This window comes from Sus scrofa, chromosome 7 (assembly GCF_054392235.1).
Source record: "Sus scrofa isolate SSC_HxYL_T2T_F1_AM1 chromosome 7, Sscrofa_HxYL_maternal_Yorkshire_Landrace_v2.0, whole genome shotgun sequence".
Taxonomy (NCBI): Eukaryota; Metazoa; Chordata; class Mammalia; order Artiodactyla; family Suidae; genus Sus; species Sus scrofa.
In genome coordinates this window covers 128,000,131-128,021,409 of record NC_139389.1, presented here as the reverse complement: position 1 = coordinate 128,021,409, position 21,279 = coordinate 128,000,131, and the positions used below count along the sequence as shown (strand labels likewise).

General features: G+C 49.2%; 1 protein-coding gene and 1 non-coding gene across 5 annotated transcripts; one reads left to right on the top strand and one right to left on the bottom strand.

Moving 5' to 3' along the window:
* Positions 1-8,667: 8,667 nt before the first annotated feature.
* On the bottom strand, positions 8,668-19,197 carry TCL1B (TCL1 family AKT coactivator B). Of its 4 annotated transcripts, XR_014811502.1 has the most exons (6): positions 18,998-19,197; positions 15,692-15,862; positions 15,427-15,504; positions 11,757-14,850; positions 10,339-10,496; positions 8,668-9,435 (listed from the first exon to the last, which is right to left on the bottom strand). XR_014811502.1 is itself a non-coding variant. In XM_005656460.4 (4 exons), exons 1-3 carry the CDS (start codon positions 19,157-19,159, stop codon positions 15,434-15,436), a joined length of 408 nt encoding a protein of 135 aa, XP_005656517.1. In that variant the 5' UTR covers positions 19,160-19,197; the 3' UTR covers positions 14,267-14,850; positions 15,427-15,433. The 4 variants fall into 4 exon arrangements, 3 of the variants coding, with proteins under 3 accessions (XP_005656517.1, XP_020955681.1, XP_013844688.1); XM_005656460.4 differs by lacking the exons at positions 8,668-9,435; positions 10,339-10,496 and having other exon boundaries at positions 14,267-14,850; positions 15,688-15,862; XM_021100022.2 differs by lacking the exons at positions 8,668-9,435; positions 10,339-10,496; positions 15,427-15,504 and having other exon boundaries at positions 14,267-14,850; positions 15,688-15,862.
* On the top strand, positions 17,539-17,611 carry TRNAE-UUC (transfer RNA glutamic acid (anticodon UUC)). The gene has a single exon. It is a non-coding gene; the product is annotated as a tRNA-Glu (tRNA).
* Positions 19,198-21,279: the final 2,082 nt, after the last annotated feature.

Sequence of the window (21,279 nt, the reverse complement as noted above, 5' to 3'; positions counted from 1 at the left end):
GATCGCACCTTGAAAATGAGAGGGAACCAGATTCTTAAATCAGGGATGAGTGTTCCAGGCTGAGGAGATAGCAAGTCCTATCTGGCGGGTTGAATTTGCTATGGAAATTAGAACAGTAAAAGGGTTTCTTCTCCCTCACAGAAATGCTCTTTAATGAGAATAAGTGGCCCTAGTAAAATAACTATAAATTCGATGCAGAATCTCAGTTTTCCACAAGAATGGCTTTGGGGTTGTGGCTGGGACAGCCAGGGGGATAGGGGGACTGTCGCAGTGGGGGAGGTGAGAGCTCAGGGCAGAACCCTTCCGATTTACCCGATTTGGGCCTGAGCTGCTTGTGATAACCTCCAGCCGGAGGGTCGATAGGCTGTTGATTGACTCTGGAGCTGGAAGTCAGGTCAGGACGAAAAATGTTGATGTCTATGACTGGGTCACTTTTTTGTACAGCAGAAACTGCCCGAACATGGCAAATCCACTATAGTGGAAAGAATAAAACTCTTTAAAAAATAAAGATGTCAATGTCAGAGCCGTTCGAATATAAATGACGGGATCCTGCTGGGCAGCAAGGGAACCATTTATCGAATTACTTGTGATGGAACGTGATGGAACGTGATGGAGGATAACGGGAGAAACAGAACATAAGTGTGCGTGACTGGGTCACTTTGCCGTAGGGCGGAAATTGACAGAAGGCTAAATCAACTATAATAATAAAAAGTAAATTAAAAAACATATATATATATAAATGGCAATGAAAGCCAGGGGCCTGATGGTGGCAGGTTGTGGAGAGATGGTGGCGTCTCTGACACGGGGGAAGAAAGGGTTTCCAGAGGGTGGAAACCGACCGAGGAGCACGCAGGTGAGAGGCTGACGAGAGGGAGGTGGTCACTGGGTTTGGCCAGACGCGAGCTGGTGGTGGTGTCGTCGTCAGGAAGAGTGTGCTGTGAGAGGCAAGGCCCAGTTGGGTGGGCGTGGGGGGGGGCGCCCTGTGGGGAGGGGCAGCCGTCGCTGGGAGCTTTGCCAAAGGACCATCGTTCTCGTGGAAGCTGGAAGAATGGACCTGGGGGCGCAAATGGGATGTTGGCATCTGACAAAGAACCGTAGCCGACCCGATATCACGCCAATCTTGTTCCATTGCCCTACCCCCAACACACACAAAGGGTTTTGTTTTTGTTTTTTGGCTGAAGTATCTTATTTTTTATTGTTGATTTATTATATGTGTGTATATATATATATATATATATATATATATATACGCATTCTTTTCTCACATAATCTTCCATCATGTTCCATCACAAATGACTGGATAGGAGTTCCTGTTGTGGCTCAGCGGTGATGAGCCTAATTAGTATCCATGAGGATGTGGGTTCCATCCCAGGCCCTGCTCAGTGGGTTAAGGATCCAGCTGTGTGGACTTGGATCCCAAGCTGCTATGGCTGTGGCATAAGCCTGCAGCTATAGCTTCAATCGACCCTGAGCCGGGCTGGAAACTTCCATATGCCCCTTAAAAATAAATAAGTAAAATAAACACATCAGCTCAAGTGGGTTTGGGGCTGGGGGGGTGGTGTTTGTTTTTATTTTCTGGAAGTTTTTTTAAAAAAAGTTTCTTACATTTGTTCTTTTCCATGATCCTAATTTTCTGAGATGGGGGGGCAGGGGGAGGAGGAGGCACTTTTATTATGCATATGTTGCATCTTCTTTGCCTGTCTTTTATAACTGTCACTTCCACTTGAAATCCTTTTGGTCTTTGTTCTTCTACTGACTTTTTTCTCCTTTTACACTATTTTTCTTCCTCCGTCCCACTTGTTCCGCTGGTTTTTATGAGGGTTTTGAGGGGACAGGGAAACAATGGCACTGTTACCAAATCGCCCTCGTCCTTATTGTGTTTTCAGGCTACTTTGTCAGCGTCACTGTATTTTGCTTACAAAACAACTTTATATACAAAGGGGACATGCCTTTAGAACTATACTCATCCTAAAAGATTCTTTCTCTCTCTTTTTTTTTTTTTTTTTTTCTTTTTAGGGCCTCACTCACAGCATATAGAAGTTCCCAGCCTAGGGGTCAGATTGTCACTACAGCTGCCGGCCTGCACCACAGACACAGCAATCCCAGATCCTTTACCCACTGAGCAAGGCCAGGGATGGAACCCCTATCCTCATGGATACTAATCAGGTTCATTACCACTGAGCCATGATGGGAACTCCTCTTCCTCATCTTTTTATACCAAAGAGGTTAACCTGAACCAGTCAAGTCATTGTCATTGACTGAATCCTCCTAGTTTAGGTGACCAAACCTCCTATGGCACAATTTACAAACTGAAGTGAGAAATTTTCCCAAAAAAATGCTCTCACAAATGCTTTACTGTAATGATCATTCATAGTTTTGAGATGAAAAACCAATAGTCCTTTGAAAGTACTAAACCGAACATCTCAATAATGTAGAGAGCTCTTTGTGCTTCAGAGTTAATCAAACGTATAAAGCTGAATTTTGGAATCTGGTCCAGATGATAGGGACTTTATACAGCAGGTTCACTGGTTAAGATGCCCCTTACCTGGGCCCGTGGGCTTGGAGAGCCAAAAACCCTAAAATCTAGGGAAGTTGGTTGGTGTTGTCTTGATCTCTTGGTGCCTCCCCTCAGCAACAGCCTTATCAGCCCACCAACCAAGCACACCGAGAAGCCATGTCCACTTCACCACCTTTTTGGTTGGATTGTACTGGGTTAAGTACCTGAGTGTCTTAGTCTTGTTGCCGGATTATCAGCTGCTTCTGTGCACTGATGCCAGATAGAAGTGCGGAGACAGAGTTGAAGAAAACAGAAAAAGTAGCTTTCATTGCCAGGCAAAGAGGGGAACACAGCGGGCCAGTGCCTCAAGGACTGTGCCCCCCCTTAGAGGGGGTAGTGAGTCCTAACGTGTTTGAGGAGCAGGGCGTGATCACCTCGTGATCAGTTTTCGTGATTGTTGGGTGGTGAGGTCACTGGGAGCCAGTGTCATCAACCTGGTTCCATCCGGTCTGGGGTCTGCGTGCTTGTGGGCAGCATTCATTTGTGACTTCTTCCACCTGATGGGGCTTCAGCACCTGCGAAACAGCTCCAAGGACAGGGCTCAGAATATGATCTATAGTCTGAAGAACTGAAGGTCCTTGACATTGTCGAATGACTGAATTATGTTTTATGTTTTCTCTGCATTTTTTTTTTTTCACTTCTCAGATGAAATTGGTTCTTGGACTAAAGTTTTTCTATAGATGAAAAGGCAGGTGGAGGGCATGAGTCTGGGAAGGCCTCCCAGGGTCCTGCTCGGTTATGTTCCTACTGCTCCTCGGACTCCTGAGGACCACGGATGACCGGGGTAAATCTTCATCCTGGAAGGGACACACACAGATTTAGCACATTTCACCGAAGAACAGTAGGCTCTGATTATAATTTGATAACCCCATCTGGATCATCGTGAAATCCTCTGTATTCACTGAGCTCTGTTTGTCAGCTGGCGCACTCCTTTTAAACGAGATTTAATTTGGCGTGACCCCGCCCCCCAGCCCCAGCACCTCCGTATCACAGGTCGCTGTCTCTCCGGGGATTTCACGAGGTCTAACACATCTGCCCGTCACCTCTTGCTTCAAGTTCCAGCATCTACTACTTTTCTTTGGTTTATGGATTATCTCCCATGCATCCCCTCCTTTTGTGTTATTGTTGCGGCGGGGGGCGGTTTGTCATAGGTTTTTTGGTTTTTTTAATTTTATCAGTTAGTTAACTTACAAAGTTGTGTTCGTTTCCGGTGTACAGCAAAGTGAATCAGTTAGACAGATACATGTATCTGTTCTATTTTCAGGGTCTTTTCCCATAGAGGTCACTACAGAGTATTGAGTAGATTTCCCCACTATGCAGTAGGTCCTTGTTAGTCATCCATTCCGTACACAGTAGTGTGTCTGTGTCAATCCCAACCTCCCATTTAATTCCTCCCCCCAACAGTTCCCCTTTGGGAACCATAGGTTTGGTTCTGAAATCTTCGAGTCTGTTTCTGTGTTCTGAACAAGTTCCCTGGAAAAGTCCTGTTTCTATCAACTCTCTCCCCCACCTTCCACCCTTCTCAACACGACCATTCTGAGCAGGTGCACGAGGAAGAAAGGAAGCAGAAAGAGAAAATAGAAAACCCACAATGAGCCACAGTAGCTCTCAAGTCCCCAGAATAATACTCGTTCTTTATTAGATTCCACGTATTAGCCATCTCTTGTGATACTTGGCTTTATCTGACTGACTTCACTTAGGATGATGTTGCTGGCCCATTCTTGTTCCCCCACCTCACACTGGGCACCGCTGTGGTTCCTTTGCCACAGGGCTGCAGGTGACAGACTTTGGAACCTGTCTGCAGTTAAGTTTGAGAGTTTGGGGAGGTCTGTGGGTTCACATTCAGACTCTGCCTTAAGGTGGGATATTGAACGTCCTGGTTTTGAAAAGTCCCTTTAGAGCCTAACTGCCCTCTCCCAGTTAAGCCCATCACCTGTTTTTCCAGATTTCTCCCTCCACCACAGACCCACCTCCTTTCCTAGACTGACCTTTGAAATGCTAACATTCTTACTTTATTATGCAAAACGACTTGGTTCTGTTTGACCTGGGGCGAGCTTTTCTCCATACAAAGCCCCATCCAGGTGTTTTTCTAAATCAAAGACAAACTATTCCAAAGAGAGTCACTCCTAGGAGGCAAAGCTACTGTGGCTCCTAGTGAGTTTTTCTACTTTGTTTCTCTTTCTGCTTCCTTTCTTCCTAGTACACCTGCTGAGAATGGTCGCGACGAGAAGGGTGGAAGATGAGGGACAGAGTTCATATAAGCAGGACTCCTCCAGGGACAATTTCTGGAAGTCTGGTGGGACTCAGGCCAGCTGGAGGCGGGTCCGGGGCTGTTCCAGGAGTGGGTCAAGGCCAGGAGAAGGGACCAAGTCTGGCCCTGGACTGAGAGCAAGCCTGCTTGGCGAAGAAAGAGCCGTTCCCCTCGGGGAGATGTCATCGAAATGATGCCTCTTTTACACACAAGAAAACAAGGACTTAGAGCAATTACCTGATATGCCCGCAGTTAATCTAGCTGGTGAGTAGCAGACCTGGACTCACGCGTGGGCAGCCTGGCTCAATTCTGCAGTCTTACTGGTCACCATGCTAGTGTACAGATTTAGAAACGGGCTTGGATGGAATCCCAGCTGACCTCCTGCTCAGACCCAGAGTCTCAGTTTCCTCACAGTAGTAAGGCAGGAGCATTAAAACCTATCTCAGAATGTTGCTTTGAGTATTAAATCAGCTAATGGCTGCAAAGTGCCTGGCACATGGTCGCGTCTATCAATTTTAGGATTCCTCCTTTGTAATATTGTCCATGTTGAGGGGAAAGTATCACTAACAGTGTTCTTGAGGGGGAAAAAAGTAAAAACTTTATACGATGATTTTACTTTATGAAAAAAGAATCCTAAGAATTGAGGGACAAAACTGAATGTCAATGCCTATTCTTTCATGTTTGTTAATATCATTTAAGCAGGAGGGAAGGAATGACGGTGTGTAGCTAAAGAGACGAATATTGCAAGCACAATGCAATTTTCTCTATTAAAAATAATCAAACAATTGGCTTATTTGAGGGGTTCGTCTTAAAAAGCATGTCCTAATTATCATACATAGTGAGGTCGATTTTTGTTCCAAGTTACAATTGCCTTTTTTCAACGTTTCTGCTTTCCTTGGAGGCTGTTTAGCAGGGCAACAGGCACCCCATCCCCATTTGCTTCAGGCTCCCTAAGAATGAATTTATTCAGGTGTTCAGGCAGCAGAACAAAGGTAAATAACACTGTCCCATAGCTTTGTAGCTGCTTGAAACACAGGTTTTTGTATATATAAACAAAAGAATAAAGCTTGTGTGTCGTGGATGTTTTCCTCTCATATTTCTAGACATCCTTTTAGGGAGCTTGGTAAATATCATACCCTATTATGGTAAAATATCATATCCATCCATCCCAGGTTTTAGTATGCTTTAAATGGCCATGGTCATTCCCCCCCTGCCCCACTTATTTGCAGTTTTACTTTCCAAGGTTTCAGTTACCCACAGTCAACTGTGGTCTGAAGAATTAAATGGAAAATTCCAGAAATAAACAATTTGTAAGGTTTTTTTTTCTTTTTTTTTTTAAAGCTTTTTTTTTTTTTTTTTTTTTTGTCTTTTGTCTTTTGTTGTTGTTGTTGTTGTTGTTGTTATTGTTGCTATTTCTTGGGCCGCTCCCGCAGCATATGGAGGTTCCCAGGCTAGGGGTTGAATTGGAGCTGTAGCCACCGGCCTACGCCAGAGCCACAGCAACGCGGGATCCGAGCCGTGTCTGCAACCTACACCACAGCTCACAGCAACGCCGGATCGTTAACCCACTGAGCAAGGGCAGGGACCGAACCCGCAACCTCATGGTTCCTAGTCGGATTCGTTAACCACTGCGCCACGACGGGAACTCCTTTTTCATTTTTTAAAGTTTTGGTGGAGTTGATTTGCAATGTTGTTATAATTTCTGCTGCACAACAAAGTGTTTCAGTTATACATGTGCACATATTCATTCTTTTTCAGATTCTTTTCCCATATAAGTTACCACAGAATACGAGGCAGAGTTCCCTGTGCTGTACAGCAGGTCCCCCTTGACCGTCCACTCCATAAACAATGGTGTGCCTATGCTGGATGGAACTAGAGACGCTCATCCTGAGTGAAGTCGGTCAGAAAGAGAAAGACAAATACCCTATGGTATCACTTATAGCTGGAATGTAATATTCGGCACAAATGAACATTTCCACAGAAGAGAAACTCATGGACTTGGAGAACAGACTTGTGGTTGCCAAGGGGGAGGGGGAAAGAGTGGGTGGACTGGGAATTTGAGGTTAATAGATGCAAACGATGGCCTTTGGAATGGATAAGCAATGAGCTCCTGCTGTGCAGCACTGGGAACTATATCTCGTCACTTAGGATGGAGCCTGATGGAGGAGAATGTGAGAAAAAGAATGTGTATGTGTATGTGTGACGGGGTCACCTTGCTGTACAGTAGAAATTGACAGAACACTGTAAACCAACTATAATGGAAAAAATAAAAATCATTTAAGATTGAAAAAATTAAAAACCCAGGAGTTCGCGTCGTGGCACAGTGGTTAACGAATCCTACTGGGAACCATGAGGTCGCGGGTTCGGTCCCTGCCCTTGCTCAGTGGGTTATGGATCCGGCGTTGCCGTGAGCTGTGGTGTAGGTTGCAGACGCGGCTTGGATCCTGCGTTGCTATGGCTCTTGCGTAGGCCGGTGGCTACAGCTCCAATTGGACCCCTGGCGTGGGAACCTCCATATGCCGCGTGAGCGGCCCAAGAAATAGCAAAAAGACAAAAAAAAAAAAAAAAAACAAAAAACAGTGTGCATATGCCAATCCCAAATCCCCAACCCATCCCTCCTCCCAACCTGTCCCCTTGGGTAACTGTAAGTGTTTTTCTTTTTTTTTTTGGGGGGGGCGGCTTTTTGCCTTTTCTAGGGCCACTCCTGCAGCATATGGAGGTTCCCAGACTAGGGGTCTAATCGGAGTTTTAGCTGCTGGCCTACACCACAGCCACAGCAGTGTGGGATCCGAGCCGCATCTTCGACCTACACTACAGCTCACGGCAACGCCAGATCCTTAACCCACTGAGCAAGGCCAGGGATCGAATCCGCAACCTCATGGTTCCCAGTTGGATTCGTTAAACATTGCGCCACGACGGGAACTCCTGTATGTGTGTTTTCAAAGTCTGTAGAAGATGTGATACATATATAAAATGGAATATTACTCAGCCATAATAAAAACAGCATTTTTTAAAAGAATGAAATAATGCCATTTGCAGCAACATCAGTGGACCTAGAGATGATACGACTAAGTGAAGGCAGAGGCAGAGAAAGACACATAGCACATGACATCACTTACATGTGGAATCTGAAAAAAGATACAAATTCACTTAGCTACAAAACAGAAAGAGATTCACAGGCCTTGGAACAGTTCCAAGAGTTTTAAATCGTGGGCTGTTCTGTAGCTTGAGGAATTCTCACGCTGTCCTGCATGGGCCAGGAATCACCCCTTTGGCCAGCATGTCCCGGCCATTTGTCACGGAGTGGCCACCTCAGTTTTCAGATCAGTTATTGTGATGTCGCAGGGCTTGTGTTAAGTGACCCCGATTTTATTAATAGTGGCCTCAAAGCACAAGAGTGGTGATGCTGGCAATTTGAGTCTGCCAAAGAGAAGCCATGAAGTGCTTCGCTTAAGTAAAACAGTGAAAGTTCTCATTAAGGAGAACAAGACAAGAGCCCCGCACTCCTGAGCTTGAATCAAGGATGCAGAGCAGGACTTTCGTGGCCAGGATGAGAATTTCGTGCTAAGCACCTTGGGGAGCCAAGAGGTGACCGGTCTCACTCACCTCCTGCTGGGGTGCAAAGGATGAATTATAGAGGGACAGGCCTGGATGCAGAGACACCAGGGAGGGTGTCGAGGGCAGAGGTTGGCAAACTTTCTGAAAAAGGATCAGATAGTAAATATTTTTGGCTTTAGGGGCCCTAAAATTCTCTGTCATAGCTACACAGTGGCCACTGGTGTGGAAGGCAGCCATAGGCAATACACAAAGACGAGCATGGCTGGGAGGTAATAACAGCTTCAGTTATCAAAACAGGTGCCTGGAGTTCCCGCTGTGGTACAGAGGGTTAAGAACCCCACTGCAGCGGCTCTGGTTGCTGCAGAGCCGTGGGTTCATTCCCCAGCCTGGCGCAGTGGGTTAAAAGATCTGGTGTTGCCACAGCTGTGGCATAGGTTGCAGCTGCAGCTTAGGGTCAGTCCCTGGCCCCAGGAACCAGGCACTTCCATGTGGCAGGTGCAGCCATTTAAAAAAAAAAAAGTGCCTGGCTGGACTGGGTCCATAGGCTACAGTTTGTCACCCTCTGGTCCAGGTGGGAAATTGGACGATGCCAAGGTAGTGGCAGTGATGAAACGTAGGTGGAGAGCCGTCTGTGATTATTTTTCGGTGGGAGGGGTTGTTTTCCACTTCTTTAATATCAGCTTTATTTGCACAAGTGTGACATAAGTACATTTTTCTTACAAGGAAATTAAACATTACAAATTGGACCATTTCCTGCTCATCAGGTCAAGTCCACAAAGTCTTCAGGGTAGTGACTGCCATGCTGTGAAATGCCAAGGGACAAGGTCCCTGTGGACTTAGTCAGTGGGGGTGTTTTCTCGACTTTGGTCATTCTCTTTTATTGGCTATGTTCTGTGTGATTATATGTCATGGGGGGAGGGGAGTGTGGCACCATGATGCACAGCCCTGGGGGCACCGCGCCGTCCCCTCGAGTGGGGGATGTCCCCTGGGGCTGTGGCCTAAGGCGGTGCCTTGTTTTCTTGGCCATCTGGCCTCTTTAAGAGGAAGGTTATACGAGTTCCCATCGTGGCTCAGTGGTTAATGACTCTGACTAGGAACCATGAGGTTGCAGGTTGGATCCCTGGCCTCGCTCAGTGGGTTAAGGATCCAGCGTTGCTGTGAGCTGTGGTGTAGGTTGCAGAAGCGGCTCGGATCCTGCGTTGCTGTGGCTCTGGCATAGGCAGACAGCTACAGCTCCAATTCGACCCCTAGCCTGGGAATCTCCATATGTTGAGGGAGTGGCCCAAGAAATGGCAAAAAGACAAAAAAATAATAATGATAATGAGGAAGGTTATATTTCCTTTTTTAAACTCCTTTTCTCATTCTCCACATCCCTCAGACATTTTTCTCTTGCTTGCAACTGGCTGCCTTCCATGGTGGATCTTTTTGATTCTTCTACTTAGTTTCCTTTGTGGATTCTTCCGCTGTCATGCTTAAAACCTGGCATTTTTCTTTTGGCTTGTCGTACTTGTTCCCTAGATCAGGGATCAGTACACTCTGGCTAGTGAATGCTGAGTGATTTTTTGGTTTGTTTGTCTTGTCCTTTCAAGGTCACACCCGCCGCATATGGAAGTTCCCAGGCTAGGGGTCAAATCAGCGTTGCAGCTGCCCGTCTACACCAGAGCCACAGCCACGCAGGATCCAAGCTGCATCTGTGACCTACACCACAGCTCACAGCAATGCCGGATCCTTAACCCACTGAGCAAGGCCAGGAATTGAACCCGCAACCTCATGGATACGAGTCGGGTTCATTACTGCTAAGCTACAACGGGAACTCCCTGCTGAGTATTTTGGTAGGTAAAGTTTTACTGGAACACGGCCCTGCCTACTTGTGATATGTCATGTGGGGCTGCTTTCATGCTACAACAGCAGGGTTGTGAAGTTGCTACACGTACCACATGGACTGCAGAGCCAAAAATATTTCCCACGTGGCCTCTGTGCAGAGAGTTTGCCGGGCTCTGCCCCCAGGTAGTCCTTTCTTCTGCTCCGATGACCACTTCCCGGCCTAGTCTTGGATTCAAGCCCAAATCTTCCTCTGGTCCCACATGACGCATCCTCACTGGGAAGTCCAACTGGATATTCCACGTGCACCTGCAACTCAGCATCCGCAATCCAACTGATCACTTTACTGACCCTGAATCTCCGTCTCCCTTCCTGTTTCTCTGTTCCCACAGCCCCTGCCTGGCTGGGCAGAGGGGGAGAGCTGGGATGGGGAGCCAGGAGGCCTGAGCTCCAGCCCCAGCTTTGCCTGCGGAGTACGGACCAGGGCACATTGCTGAGGCCCGAGTTCCTCGTCTGGAGCAATAGAGGTAGCTCTGCTCGACCTGCCTCCCGGGCTCGCTTTCAGGATCAAGCTTTCACATCAGAGTGTGCATTTCACTCTGAATCTGTAACGTAAAGTGCTGTGGGGGTGGAGGGCATCGTGTAAAGGGCCTTTTTCTACCCTGCTTCTTCCTCCAGGAAGCCTCCCTGGGTCCCCCCAGCTGCATGGCACCCACCCCCTTCTCCTCTCGTCGCACCTCCATTGGCCTCGCTTGAACCCAGCCCTGAAGCACAGTCCCTTGGGCGGGCGCTTGGTTTCTGTGGCCAGACGGTACCCCATGGGCAGAGATGGATTGCTGCCCATTTCTCTGCCCTAAAACTCACCATAGGGCCTGGCACAGACTTGAGGTTCTATAAATGTTGATGGAACTTGGCCAGATGCCCTCAAGATGCTCCCAGACTCAAGGAGACACAGACACACAATGAGCAGAATGGCCCCCGGAAAGAGGGCACCTAAAGTCTAGGTCCCCACGGGGGTGATGTGCAGTGGGTGACACAGCTTGAGAGGAGCTGGGCTCACCAGGATGCAGACGTCTGGGGCATGTGCCCAGCATCTGCTCCCATTGGTCAGTGCATCGGCCACGTGGGTCCTGCAGGGTTTCCCTCATCGCCTCTGGCTTTGGCCGACGAGGAGAAGGATCAGTCCTCCAGAGCATCCTTCGCTGTCAGTAATTCCGACATACAGGGTGACCCCCAGACTCCTGTACGTAGTCTTGAAACCACCAGTTGCTGCCTACCACCCTTTACAAAAAAAGTAATTTACCCCCATGTTCTTTGGGGCAGCCTCTCCTTTGTTCATCACTCAATGTCCTTACGCTCCCTAGTAGCTGCTTTTAGTCTTTGGTTCCCGGCAGGTGGAGCTGGGAGGTGTTTTCTCACCGTGCTCCAAAGCAAACGGTGAGACTTGTTAGGTCCAGGCTTTAAGGAGGCACCTGCACAGATCTCACCCCGTCCCCAAGTCAGAGGACACACGTTCGGGAACCACACAGAGGGTGAAGGAGGGCACGTGGACGACCTTGAACAACTCACCCACGTCATCGCCATGCAGCTCTCCTGGATATGCCCCGGGAAGGATTTTAACTCTGATGTGCTTCTCTTGCTTTCTCGCACACCAAGCCTCTGCCCCGATGGCAGGTGGCATCCACTTCCTGGAGGGGGGGGTGGGAAGACGCAGACTCTGTTCTGAGGAAATGGATCGAGATCAAAGGCTTTTGACATGTGTGCTTGGACCCTGCAGCAGGATGGCACCCCTGCCAGCTGGGCTGCCATCCTGTGGAGAGATTTCCAGATTTTTCTGGTCCTTGAGCATTTCAGGCACTGAGCTCAAAGAGACGTAGGGGAGGCAAAGGAGAGCCTGCCGCCTCTGCTGCTGGGACGGAGCAGGGAGTTTGGACCAGGTTGTCCTCCCGGATTCCATCCTGGTCCTTCCTGCATCCCATGCGCCACCCACCTCAGGCCCACAGGAGGGCAGCGGGGAGGGGAAGGCGATCTGAGGGGAGAAGGGTTTTCTAAGGAGCCAGCTCATCAGACCACACAAGCTTCTAAGCTCGCTCACGGGTCTCCCTTTCCTTAACCACCTCTCCAGGGTGGGCTTGAGCCTGGTCACCACACTCCCTCTCCTTCCCTCTCGTGCAAGAGTTTTTCTAGGGCAGTGGTTCCCAACCAGGGAAATTTTGCCACCCCCACCCCCCCAGCAAGGGACACACCCTTGGGATGGGGGCAAGGGGCTGCTACCTGTACTTCATGGGAAACCAGGGACTCAGCCAAACATCAATGGTGCATAGGACAGCCTTTCCTGACAAGGAATTATCTGGCCCCAAGTGTCCTCGGCGCTCCGCTTGGAAACCCTGCTCTCAGTCAATACTCTAGGTTATGGCTCCTTGTGCAATATTTTTTCCGGGCTTTTTAGGGCCGCACCTGCGGCATATGGAGGTGCCCAGGCTAGGTGTGGAATCAGAGGTGCCACCATCCTACACCACAGCCACAGCAACACAGGATCTGCGCCATCTCTGTGACCTACCCCACAGCTCATGATAACACTGGATCCTTAACCCACTAAGCAAGGCCAGGGATCGAACCTGCATCCTGATGGATACTAGTGAGATTCGTTTCCGCTAAGCCACGACGGGAACTCCCATTTAAAACTTTGACAAATGCTTCTGAGGGGTCCTCCAAGCCTCCAGAGCATTTACCACAGGCCGCTCCTATCACATGCCCACCAAGGCTTCACTTCTGCCAAAATCAAGGACACACATGTCTGAATTCTAAAATCTGCACTTCCCAATGCTCGCCTGTCTCCTGGTCTGTAAATAGCTAATTCCTGGCATTTGCCCACTTTTCTTTTCCTGAGGATTTCAAGGCGTCCTCTACACAGTCTGCATCCTAGGGCTTTGTATCTCATCCTGGCATTTCCGGCCTTGCTTCTTAGCACCTTGTGTCCCAGAAAATGTTGACTTTGAGAAAGTGAATTGTCCGCTTTACCCCCTCTTTCACTTTCTGCGTCCCGTTTAAGGTATTTCCTCCTCCAAGATGATGAACCTATTTCTCTGCACTTTCTTGAGTCATTTTACAGATTCGGCTTGAAGGTTAGGACTTTAATCCATCGGTGATCTCTTCTCGTGACTGGTGAATGGTGGGAGCGAGTTCCCTCTTTTCGCCGCCACTAAATTGTCACCCTGCCCTATGTCTGCACTGTCCTCTTCCCTCTGGTTCCAAAGGCAAGACCCGGTCGGCACCTCCCTGCAGCCCTCCCTGCCCAAGGACTGTCCTTGTCATCCCATCTCCCCTGCAAAGACATCCAGGTGACTGTCACCTGCACGACAGCGCACGCCTTCTGCTGGCTCCTCTGCAGCTGCCGCCACGGTCTTTGCCTTTCACAGCAGAGCCTCGCAAAGAGCCCACACTTGTCTCCACTTCCTGACCCCCCACCACTGGCCTCCTGCTGCAGCGGGCCAGTCCCAACTTCCTTCTCCATGTGGAAAAACACCAATGGGATCATTACAAATTTTTTTGTTTGTCTTTTTAGGGCCACAACCACAGCATATGGAGGGTCCCAGGCTAGGGGTTGAATCGGAGCTATAGCTGCCGGCCTACACCACAGCCACAGCAACGCTGGATCCTCAACCCACTGAGTGAGGCCAGGGATTGATCCCGCAACCTCATAGTTCTTAGATTCGTTTCTGCTGTACCACGACGGGAACTCCAATAATTATAATTTTATGCTAGGTGCCAGCCACTGCTTTTCTGCACTAGAAGCCAGGTTTTTGTTTTTTGCTTTTTAGGGCTGCACTTGCAGCGTATGGAGGTTCCCAGACTAGGGGTCTCATCCGAGCTACAGCTGCCAGCCTGTGTATGACACAGAAACACCAAATCCAAGCCGCATCTGTGACCTGCACCACAGCTCATGGCAATGCCAGATCCTTAACCCACTGAGCGAGGCCAGGGATCAAACCCACAACCTCTAGTCGGATCTATTTCCACTGCACCACGACGGGAATCCTAGGGGCCAGTTTAAGATAAGCTTTGATTCAGCAGAGAAGTTGACAACGAGCAGCAAAGTTTAATCAATCAGGACTGGGGGGGGACCCTCCTGGACCAGCATCATTTCCCTGAGCCGATCAACTGATGAAGCAGGAGAACCACAGGCCAAGTCCATCCCCCGCCCCCTGGCCAACCCTCCTCTTGTGCTGATGGGCTAACTGAAGCTCAGGACTTGGCAGCCTGCTCAGCACTTGATCTGTTCGGGGTTGAAGTGTCAGCAGAACGGACGTCCACAGGGCATGTGAGTCCAAGACCTGGGTCCCTCCGAGCCACTCCCTGGCTGAGGCAGAGCGGAGCTGCGGGCCAAGTTTCCAATCACAGGCTGTGCTAGGGGCCCAGGCAGTGGGGTGGGCGAACAGGGGAGGGGTTTGGGGAAGTGGCACCTGGAATGACAACCTGAGGGACAAAAGGGGGGAAGAGGAGCCACGGCAGGGCACCCTGAGCACAGACCGAGGAAGACAGAGAACGCAGAGTGGACATGGGCCCAGCTGCCTCCTGCTCCCCCAGGAAGGCCATGTTGGGTGTGCCAGTCAGAGGGCGGGGGCAGAAAAATCCTCGCCGAAGATCACAGGGCCAGCAGGACCTGGCAGAGGACAAAAGGTGACAGTCAGGGTACCTTGGAGGAAAAGGGTGGGTGCCCAGTCTAGGCAGGGCCAGAAAGGGAGGGCAGGCCCTGCTTCGGGCCTCTGTGCAGTTCAAGCTGCTGCCAATCTCTGGGAGAAGGCCCGGGGGGCAGGGGGGCGGGGAGAGTGCAGGATCTCTGAAGATCACTGCCATTGACTGGACTTGCAGTGGCCTGGTGCCACGGGCAGACCTAGAGATCCAGGCTCACGGGATTCAGGCTTGACCTCGACTGTTCCAGCTCTGAGAGCGTGTCTTCCCATCTGTAACATGGGACATTAATATGTCCCATTACCTGGAAGTCTTGAGAATTAAATGATGGCTGTTATACGGCACTTTGTGAACATACTGGGTGTCTGTCCGCGGTGCAAGCCACATCCAAGGGGGTTGGGAGGGGAAGTTAAGGGGTGCTGAGTGTGTAAGAGAAGCTGGGGGAACAGCACAGGGGCACGGCGGCCAGCACTGCCTTCCTGTAGAGAGGAGTGGCCTCCTTGCTGGTGTCTGCTGTCCACACTGAGAGGCTCCCAGCCTGACATACCAGCCCATCAGCGGCTTCCCATCCTCACTCCTGCCCTCTCGGCCGAAGCCTTAGGATCAGCTGTTCCCTGGAGTTGATCTGCCGAAGGGGGAGCTGTGATCAGAGCCCTTGGGAGAGAGAGGCTCTTCCATCCAATTAAACGGGAACCTGGGTTTGTGGATTTCAGGAGCCCAGGGAAGGGAGGCCCCCACCCCACGCCCCACTCTGCACCCCCGCAGTCACTCCTCAATGCCCATCCCCCTCACCTGGGTTGCCACGCACCTACCAGGCCATGGTCCACTATTTGCCAGAGTCTGGAATCCGCTGCTCGGTAGCGTCGCCCAGGGCAGAGCTCCCACTTGAGGGGCAGCCCGGTCACGGGCAGATGGATGGAGAACCTGGGTGTCTGGGGGTGCACTGCCATCTGCCACATGTGGACAGTGACACTGGTGTCACGCTGAAGGGACCAGAGAGGAGGGGGCACATCAGGGATGGTTGAGCTGCACACAGACACAACTGTGGTCCCGGATCCTCTGGCCCAGCGGGGCTGCCCGGGTCAGTGGGTCGGATGTGCACGTGTTTACTTCTTTTTTTTAATTTGTTTATTATAGTCAATTTACAATGTTCTGTCAATTTCTGCATACAGCAAAGTGCCCCAGTCATATATACACACATATACTCATTCTTTTTCTCACTTTATCTTCCATCATGTTCCATCACATGTGATTGGATGTGGTTCCCTGTGCTATACAGCAGGACCGGGTGGGCCCGCTTTTAGAGTCCCTCACCTAGAACCCTGGCACCGCCACTTCAGGGTGGGGGTGGGGATCCGCCTGGACCTGAGATGGCGAGTTGTCTCCAGGCCGTCCTCTGATGCCATCCTCCTGCTGACCTGCACCCACCTCAGCCCACCGCCCCCTGAAAAGGTAGCCTCTGTTTACAGCCTGTCAGCAGCCCTGCGCCTACATTCGTGACTCTCTTGGCCTCTGTTTTGGCCAATTCTGTTGTTCTAAAAGATCTCCCTTTTTTTAGGAGTTCACTGGTGGCTCAACAGGTGAAGGATCTGGTGTTGCACTGCTGTGGTTTGGGTTCGATCTCTGACCTGCGAACTTCCACATGCTGTGGGTGTAGCCAAAACAAATTCTCTTTTATAAAATAAGATATCCATAGACCTCCGGATTTGGGAGTGATGGCTCCCCCCAAAAATCAGTATATTGTAGTGCTCATCATGGCTATCACTACCTGTTATGAACAATAAAAAAAAATTCAACCAATCCATAAAGGTATAAAAATGAGGGCAAGTTGGGACTTCCCTTTGTGTCTCAGCGGTTAACAAACCCAACTAGGATCCATGAGGATGCGGGTTTGGTCCCTGGCCTCACTCAGTGGGTTAAGGATCCAGCGTTGCCATGAGCTGTGATGTAGGTTGCAGAGGAGGCTCGGATCTGGCATTCCTGTGGCTGTGGTGTAGGCCAGCAGCTGTAGCTCCTATTGGACCCCTAGCCTGGGAACTTTCATATGCTGCAGGTGCTGCCCTAAAAAGTAAAAAAAAAAAAAAAAGGAGGGAAAGTCATCAGACAACTGTAACCAAAGTTCCATGTATCGTGGAACTAAATGGAAAGTTCTTTACAGACTTTTCTATCAGAGCGTTTGTCTTCTTTTCTTTGCGATGAATATTTTTCCAAGTGAAGAATCTAGCTCTTTATCAATCATATGTGCTACAAGTAATTTTTCTCAGTTCATTGTCCTAATTTTTTATGGGCTGGTTTTACAAGAAAGATATTTGTAATCGTGCAACAAAACCTCTTTCCCTTTGGATTCTGGCTTTAGAGCAGGCATCAGCAAAGTATGGATGCAATCTGGCCCACCACCTGCTTTTGTAAATAAAGCTTTATTGCAAATAAACAAATTCTTCTTCCTTTGTGTGTTGTCTTGGCTGCTTTTGCACTGTGAGGGCAGAATCGAGTAGTTGCTATGGAGTCTTTATGGTTTGCAAAGCTGAGAATTTTTACTCTCAGATCCTTTACAGAAAGTTTCCTGGTCCTTGCATTCACGCTGGGAAAGCCATTTCCCATCCTAAGAGTGTATGTGAAATCCCAGATCTACTAAGAAGAAATAATCATTTTAGGGAGTTCCCTGGTGGTCTAGTGGTTAGGATTCAGCACTTTCACTGCTGTGGCCCAGGGTTCGATCCCTGGCCTGGGAACTGAGATCCCACATCAAACTGCCACATGCTGTGGCCAATACTACTACTACTGCTACTACTACTAATAATAATAACAATAAAATTTAAAAACAAAAAAACAAAAATAATCATTTTAAATTGTGAAAACAATGCTCATGTGCCAAATTCCCCTCCCCATCCTATGGCTGAGTTATTTGAAGAATCCGTTTTTTCCCCACTGAACAATTTTTTGTTTGTTTTTTAATCTTACTTATTTTGTTCAGAATTTTTCTGCATGCTTTATGTGGTGGAGGTACAGAAAAGACTTTACATGTTCTCTATCAAAAATTTTCTGGGAGTTCCCATCGTGGCTCAGTGGTTAACGAATCTGACTTAGGAACCATGAGGTTGCGGGTTCGATCCCTGGCCTTGCTCAGTGGGTTGGGGATCTAGCGTTGCCGTGAGCTGTGGTGTAGGTTGCAGAGGCAGCTCGGATCCGGAGTTGCTGTGGCCCTGGTGTAGGCTGGTGGCTACAGCTCTGATTAGACCCCTAGCCTGGGAACCTCCATATGCCATGGGAGCAGCCCAAGAAAATGGCAAAAAGCCAAAAAAAAAAAAAAAAAAAATTTCTGGAAAGGGAAAACCTATTCAAAGATTGCTAGGAAATGTGTTCTATTGTTTAAATGACAGTGAATTGTTTATTTAATACCTGGATGAGTGTTTACTGTATTACCTTGAACTATTTATATTTTAGCACTCAAAGATAGGCTGTGATCCAAAATCCTACTTCAGGGCAGCTGTTTCCAACCCAACTGATTATTCTTATCACCTGGGTTGCTTTTACAACGTAAAGGGTCTTAGACTCCACCTAAGCCTCCTGAGTCAATTGCCAAGGTGGGGTTCTGGAATACGTTACCTTTCAAATGCTCACGGGGGGCCCCTCAGTTGGTGAGCTGGGTCTGTGACACCCTTGCCACAGAAGTTGATTATTCCCGTTTTGTAGATTAGGAGGCGGAAGGCAATTTTACACAGTTGGCCCACCTGCTGCCTTTAGATTGCAAAGCTTTTGCTTGGGCTGGTCCGGTCTCTTTTCCAATCCCGGAGAACTCCTACTCATCCTACAGAGCCCAACTGAATAGCCGCCACACCTGTGAAGCCTTTTCCGCATGCTCTAGGGCCAGACTAGGATCTGAGCTACCTCCCCAAAGAGGACCGCATCATTTCCAGTAGATAAGCTCATGCATGGAGCTCCTCCCGGCAGGTCTAAGCATGCTTAGACCCCACACAGACCAAGTTTTCTAGAGCAAGGGAGAAACACATCCTCTTACTTCTACCCCAGGCAGGCGCTATTGCAGAATGTGCCAGCCCCTAGGGACTGGAGTTCATACACCGCCCTTCTGCTGCCTCCCCTCGGGTCCCAGGACTCACTGTGCTGCCCGGGGAGTTCCTGCCCAGGACTTGGTGGGAGGGATTGATTCGTAAGACCACGGTCATCCAGGTCCTCCCCTTCTCATCCTCATAAATGCCGGGCCTCTGGAACGACAGGCAGGATGGGGGTGACCCGAGGGGCGGAGAAGCCTCCGCTGCCATTGCAAAGCTGGACCTCGGACAAACCTCAAGGCACACGTGGCGCTTCCCAGCTACTCAACCTCCTTAAGTGGGATGGGGGCCCGTGTGGGGCGGGGCTAGCGATCCTGAGGGCGGGGCCAGCGAACCTTGGCGGGGGAGGCAGGGATGAACCAGGCCAATGAGCCTCAGGTGTGAAGGCGGGGAACCAGAGAGGGGGCAGCCCCCAGCTTCAGCGGGCAGGCACGGGTGGGGCCAAAGAGGAAGGGTGGAGGAACTGGACCCACCCGCCTCTAGGGGCAGGGACGAGGGGCAGGAGCTTCAAAGGCGAGCGGGGTAAGAGGTTCCCCAGGTACAAGACCACACCAGGCCTCTGCGCAGGGGGCAGGATGGCTTCCTGAGATCAACCCTCCACCTCCGTTCCCATGGTTCTTCCGCTGCCTGTGCTGTTGCATCCTCTGCTGGTGCCAGGCTTAGGCAAACCTCCGAGCAAGCCCCAGATTCTGAGTAGTTGCGGGCTACCCTGGTATTCCTCCAGCTCTGCGGCCATTCCTTCAACAGGATGCTTGTCCCTGGGGGTATCTGGCCAAAGACTGTCCTCAGAAAATGAGTCCGTGCCCCAGGGGCGTTTGCGATCCAGATCTTGTAAAGGGCGAAGGAAACCAGGCCAGGAGAGGGAGGGCACGTGACCATCCGAGACTAACAAGGATTAGCCTGTGTTGAGGATACAGGCGCATCAGAGACGGGTAAGAAGATGGTAGTGGTATGTGTGGGTGGTGGATTCCGATGCCTCATTATAAGCCTCTTAAATGCCAGTCCAACTAGTTGATTTTGACCAAGTTGGTCCGGAGCAATGACAGTGTTTACGAAAGGGAGTAGCGTAGGTACACACTTAATGCCACTACTAATGATAAAACAAAATAATGACCCAGTAATCAGTGCCTACTGGAAGTGGACTGAATAGAGGTGGTTCAGACAGTATGACACGCAAGAACATCCAGGTTCCAGCTCTGCTTATTTCACATGGGCAGCAGAATAAATTGGCAAGTTGATACAAGAAATTTGACCCAGCCTTGGAATGAACGAATGGGGCGCTTAGGGGAGCTTAGTCTGCTCCAAGGCAATGAAGATATACTCTGTTTTCTTCTAAAGGTTTTATTGTTTTACTTTTTTTTTTTTTTTTTGTCTTTTTGTCGTTATTTCTTGGGCCACTCCCGCGGCATATGGAGGTTCCCAGGCTAGGGGTCTAATCGGAGCTGTAGCCACCGGCCTACGCCAGAGCCACAGCAACACAGAATCCGAGCCGCGTCTGCAACCTACACCACAGCTCACGGCAACGCCGGATCGTTAACCCACTGAGCGAGGGCAGGGACCGAACCCGCAACCTCATGGTTCCTAGTCGGATTCGTTAACCACTGCGCCACGACGGGAACTCATGTTTTACTTTTTAAATTTAGATGCAATTTATTTTTATGTATAATGTGAAGAAGAGATCTTGATTATTTTTTCCGTGTTGATATCTAATTCCCTTAATACCATTTATTAAAAAGACTGTCCTTTCTCTCCTGGACTGTCTTATCATTTCTGTCATAAACCTAGGATATATATGTATGGGTCTGTTTCTGGACTTTCTTTTACATTATTTCCATTTCCTTCTCTTCCATTATTCTGTTGTTGTTGTTGTTTTTTAATCTTTGTGTCAATAGCACATTGCTAATTACTATAGCTTTAAAATAGGCATTGATGTCTTACAGTATAAATTTCCTAGCTTCATTTTCCTTCTGGATCGCCTGGCTATTGTGATGGTTAATTTTATGTGTCAACTTAAAGGGTGTTCAGGGATAAGAGTAATATTTATTTATCTTCTTTTTATAGCCACACTCGTTGCATATGGAAGTTCCCAGTCTAGGGCTCAAATTGGAGCTGCAACTGCTGGCCTACACCACAGCTCACAGCAAAACCAAACCCCTAACTCACCGAGCAAGGCCAGAGATCAAACCCTAATCTTCATGGACGTCAATCAGGTTTGTTTCCACTGAGCCACAATGGCAACCCCAAGAATAACGTTTAAATCGGTGAACTTTGAGTAAACAAATTGCTCTCTCCCCAGACTGGGTTGGTCTCATTCAATCAGTTGAAGTCCT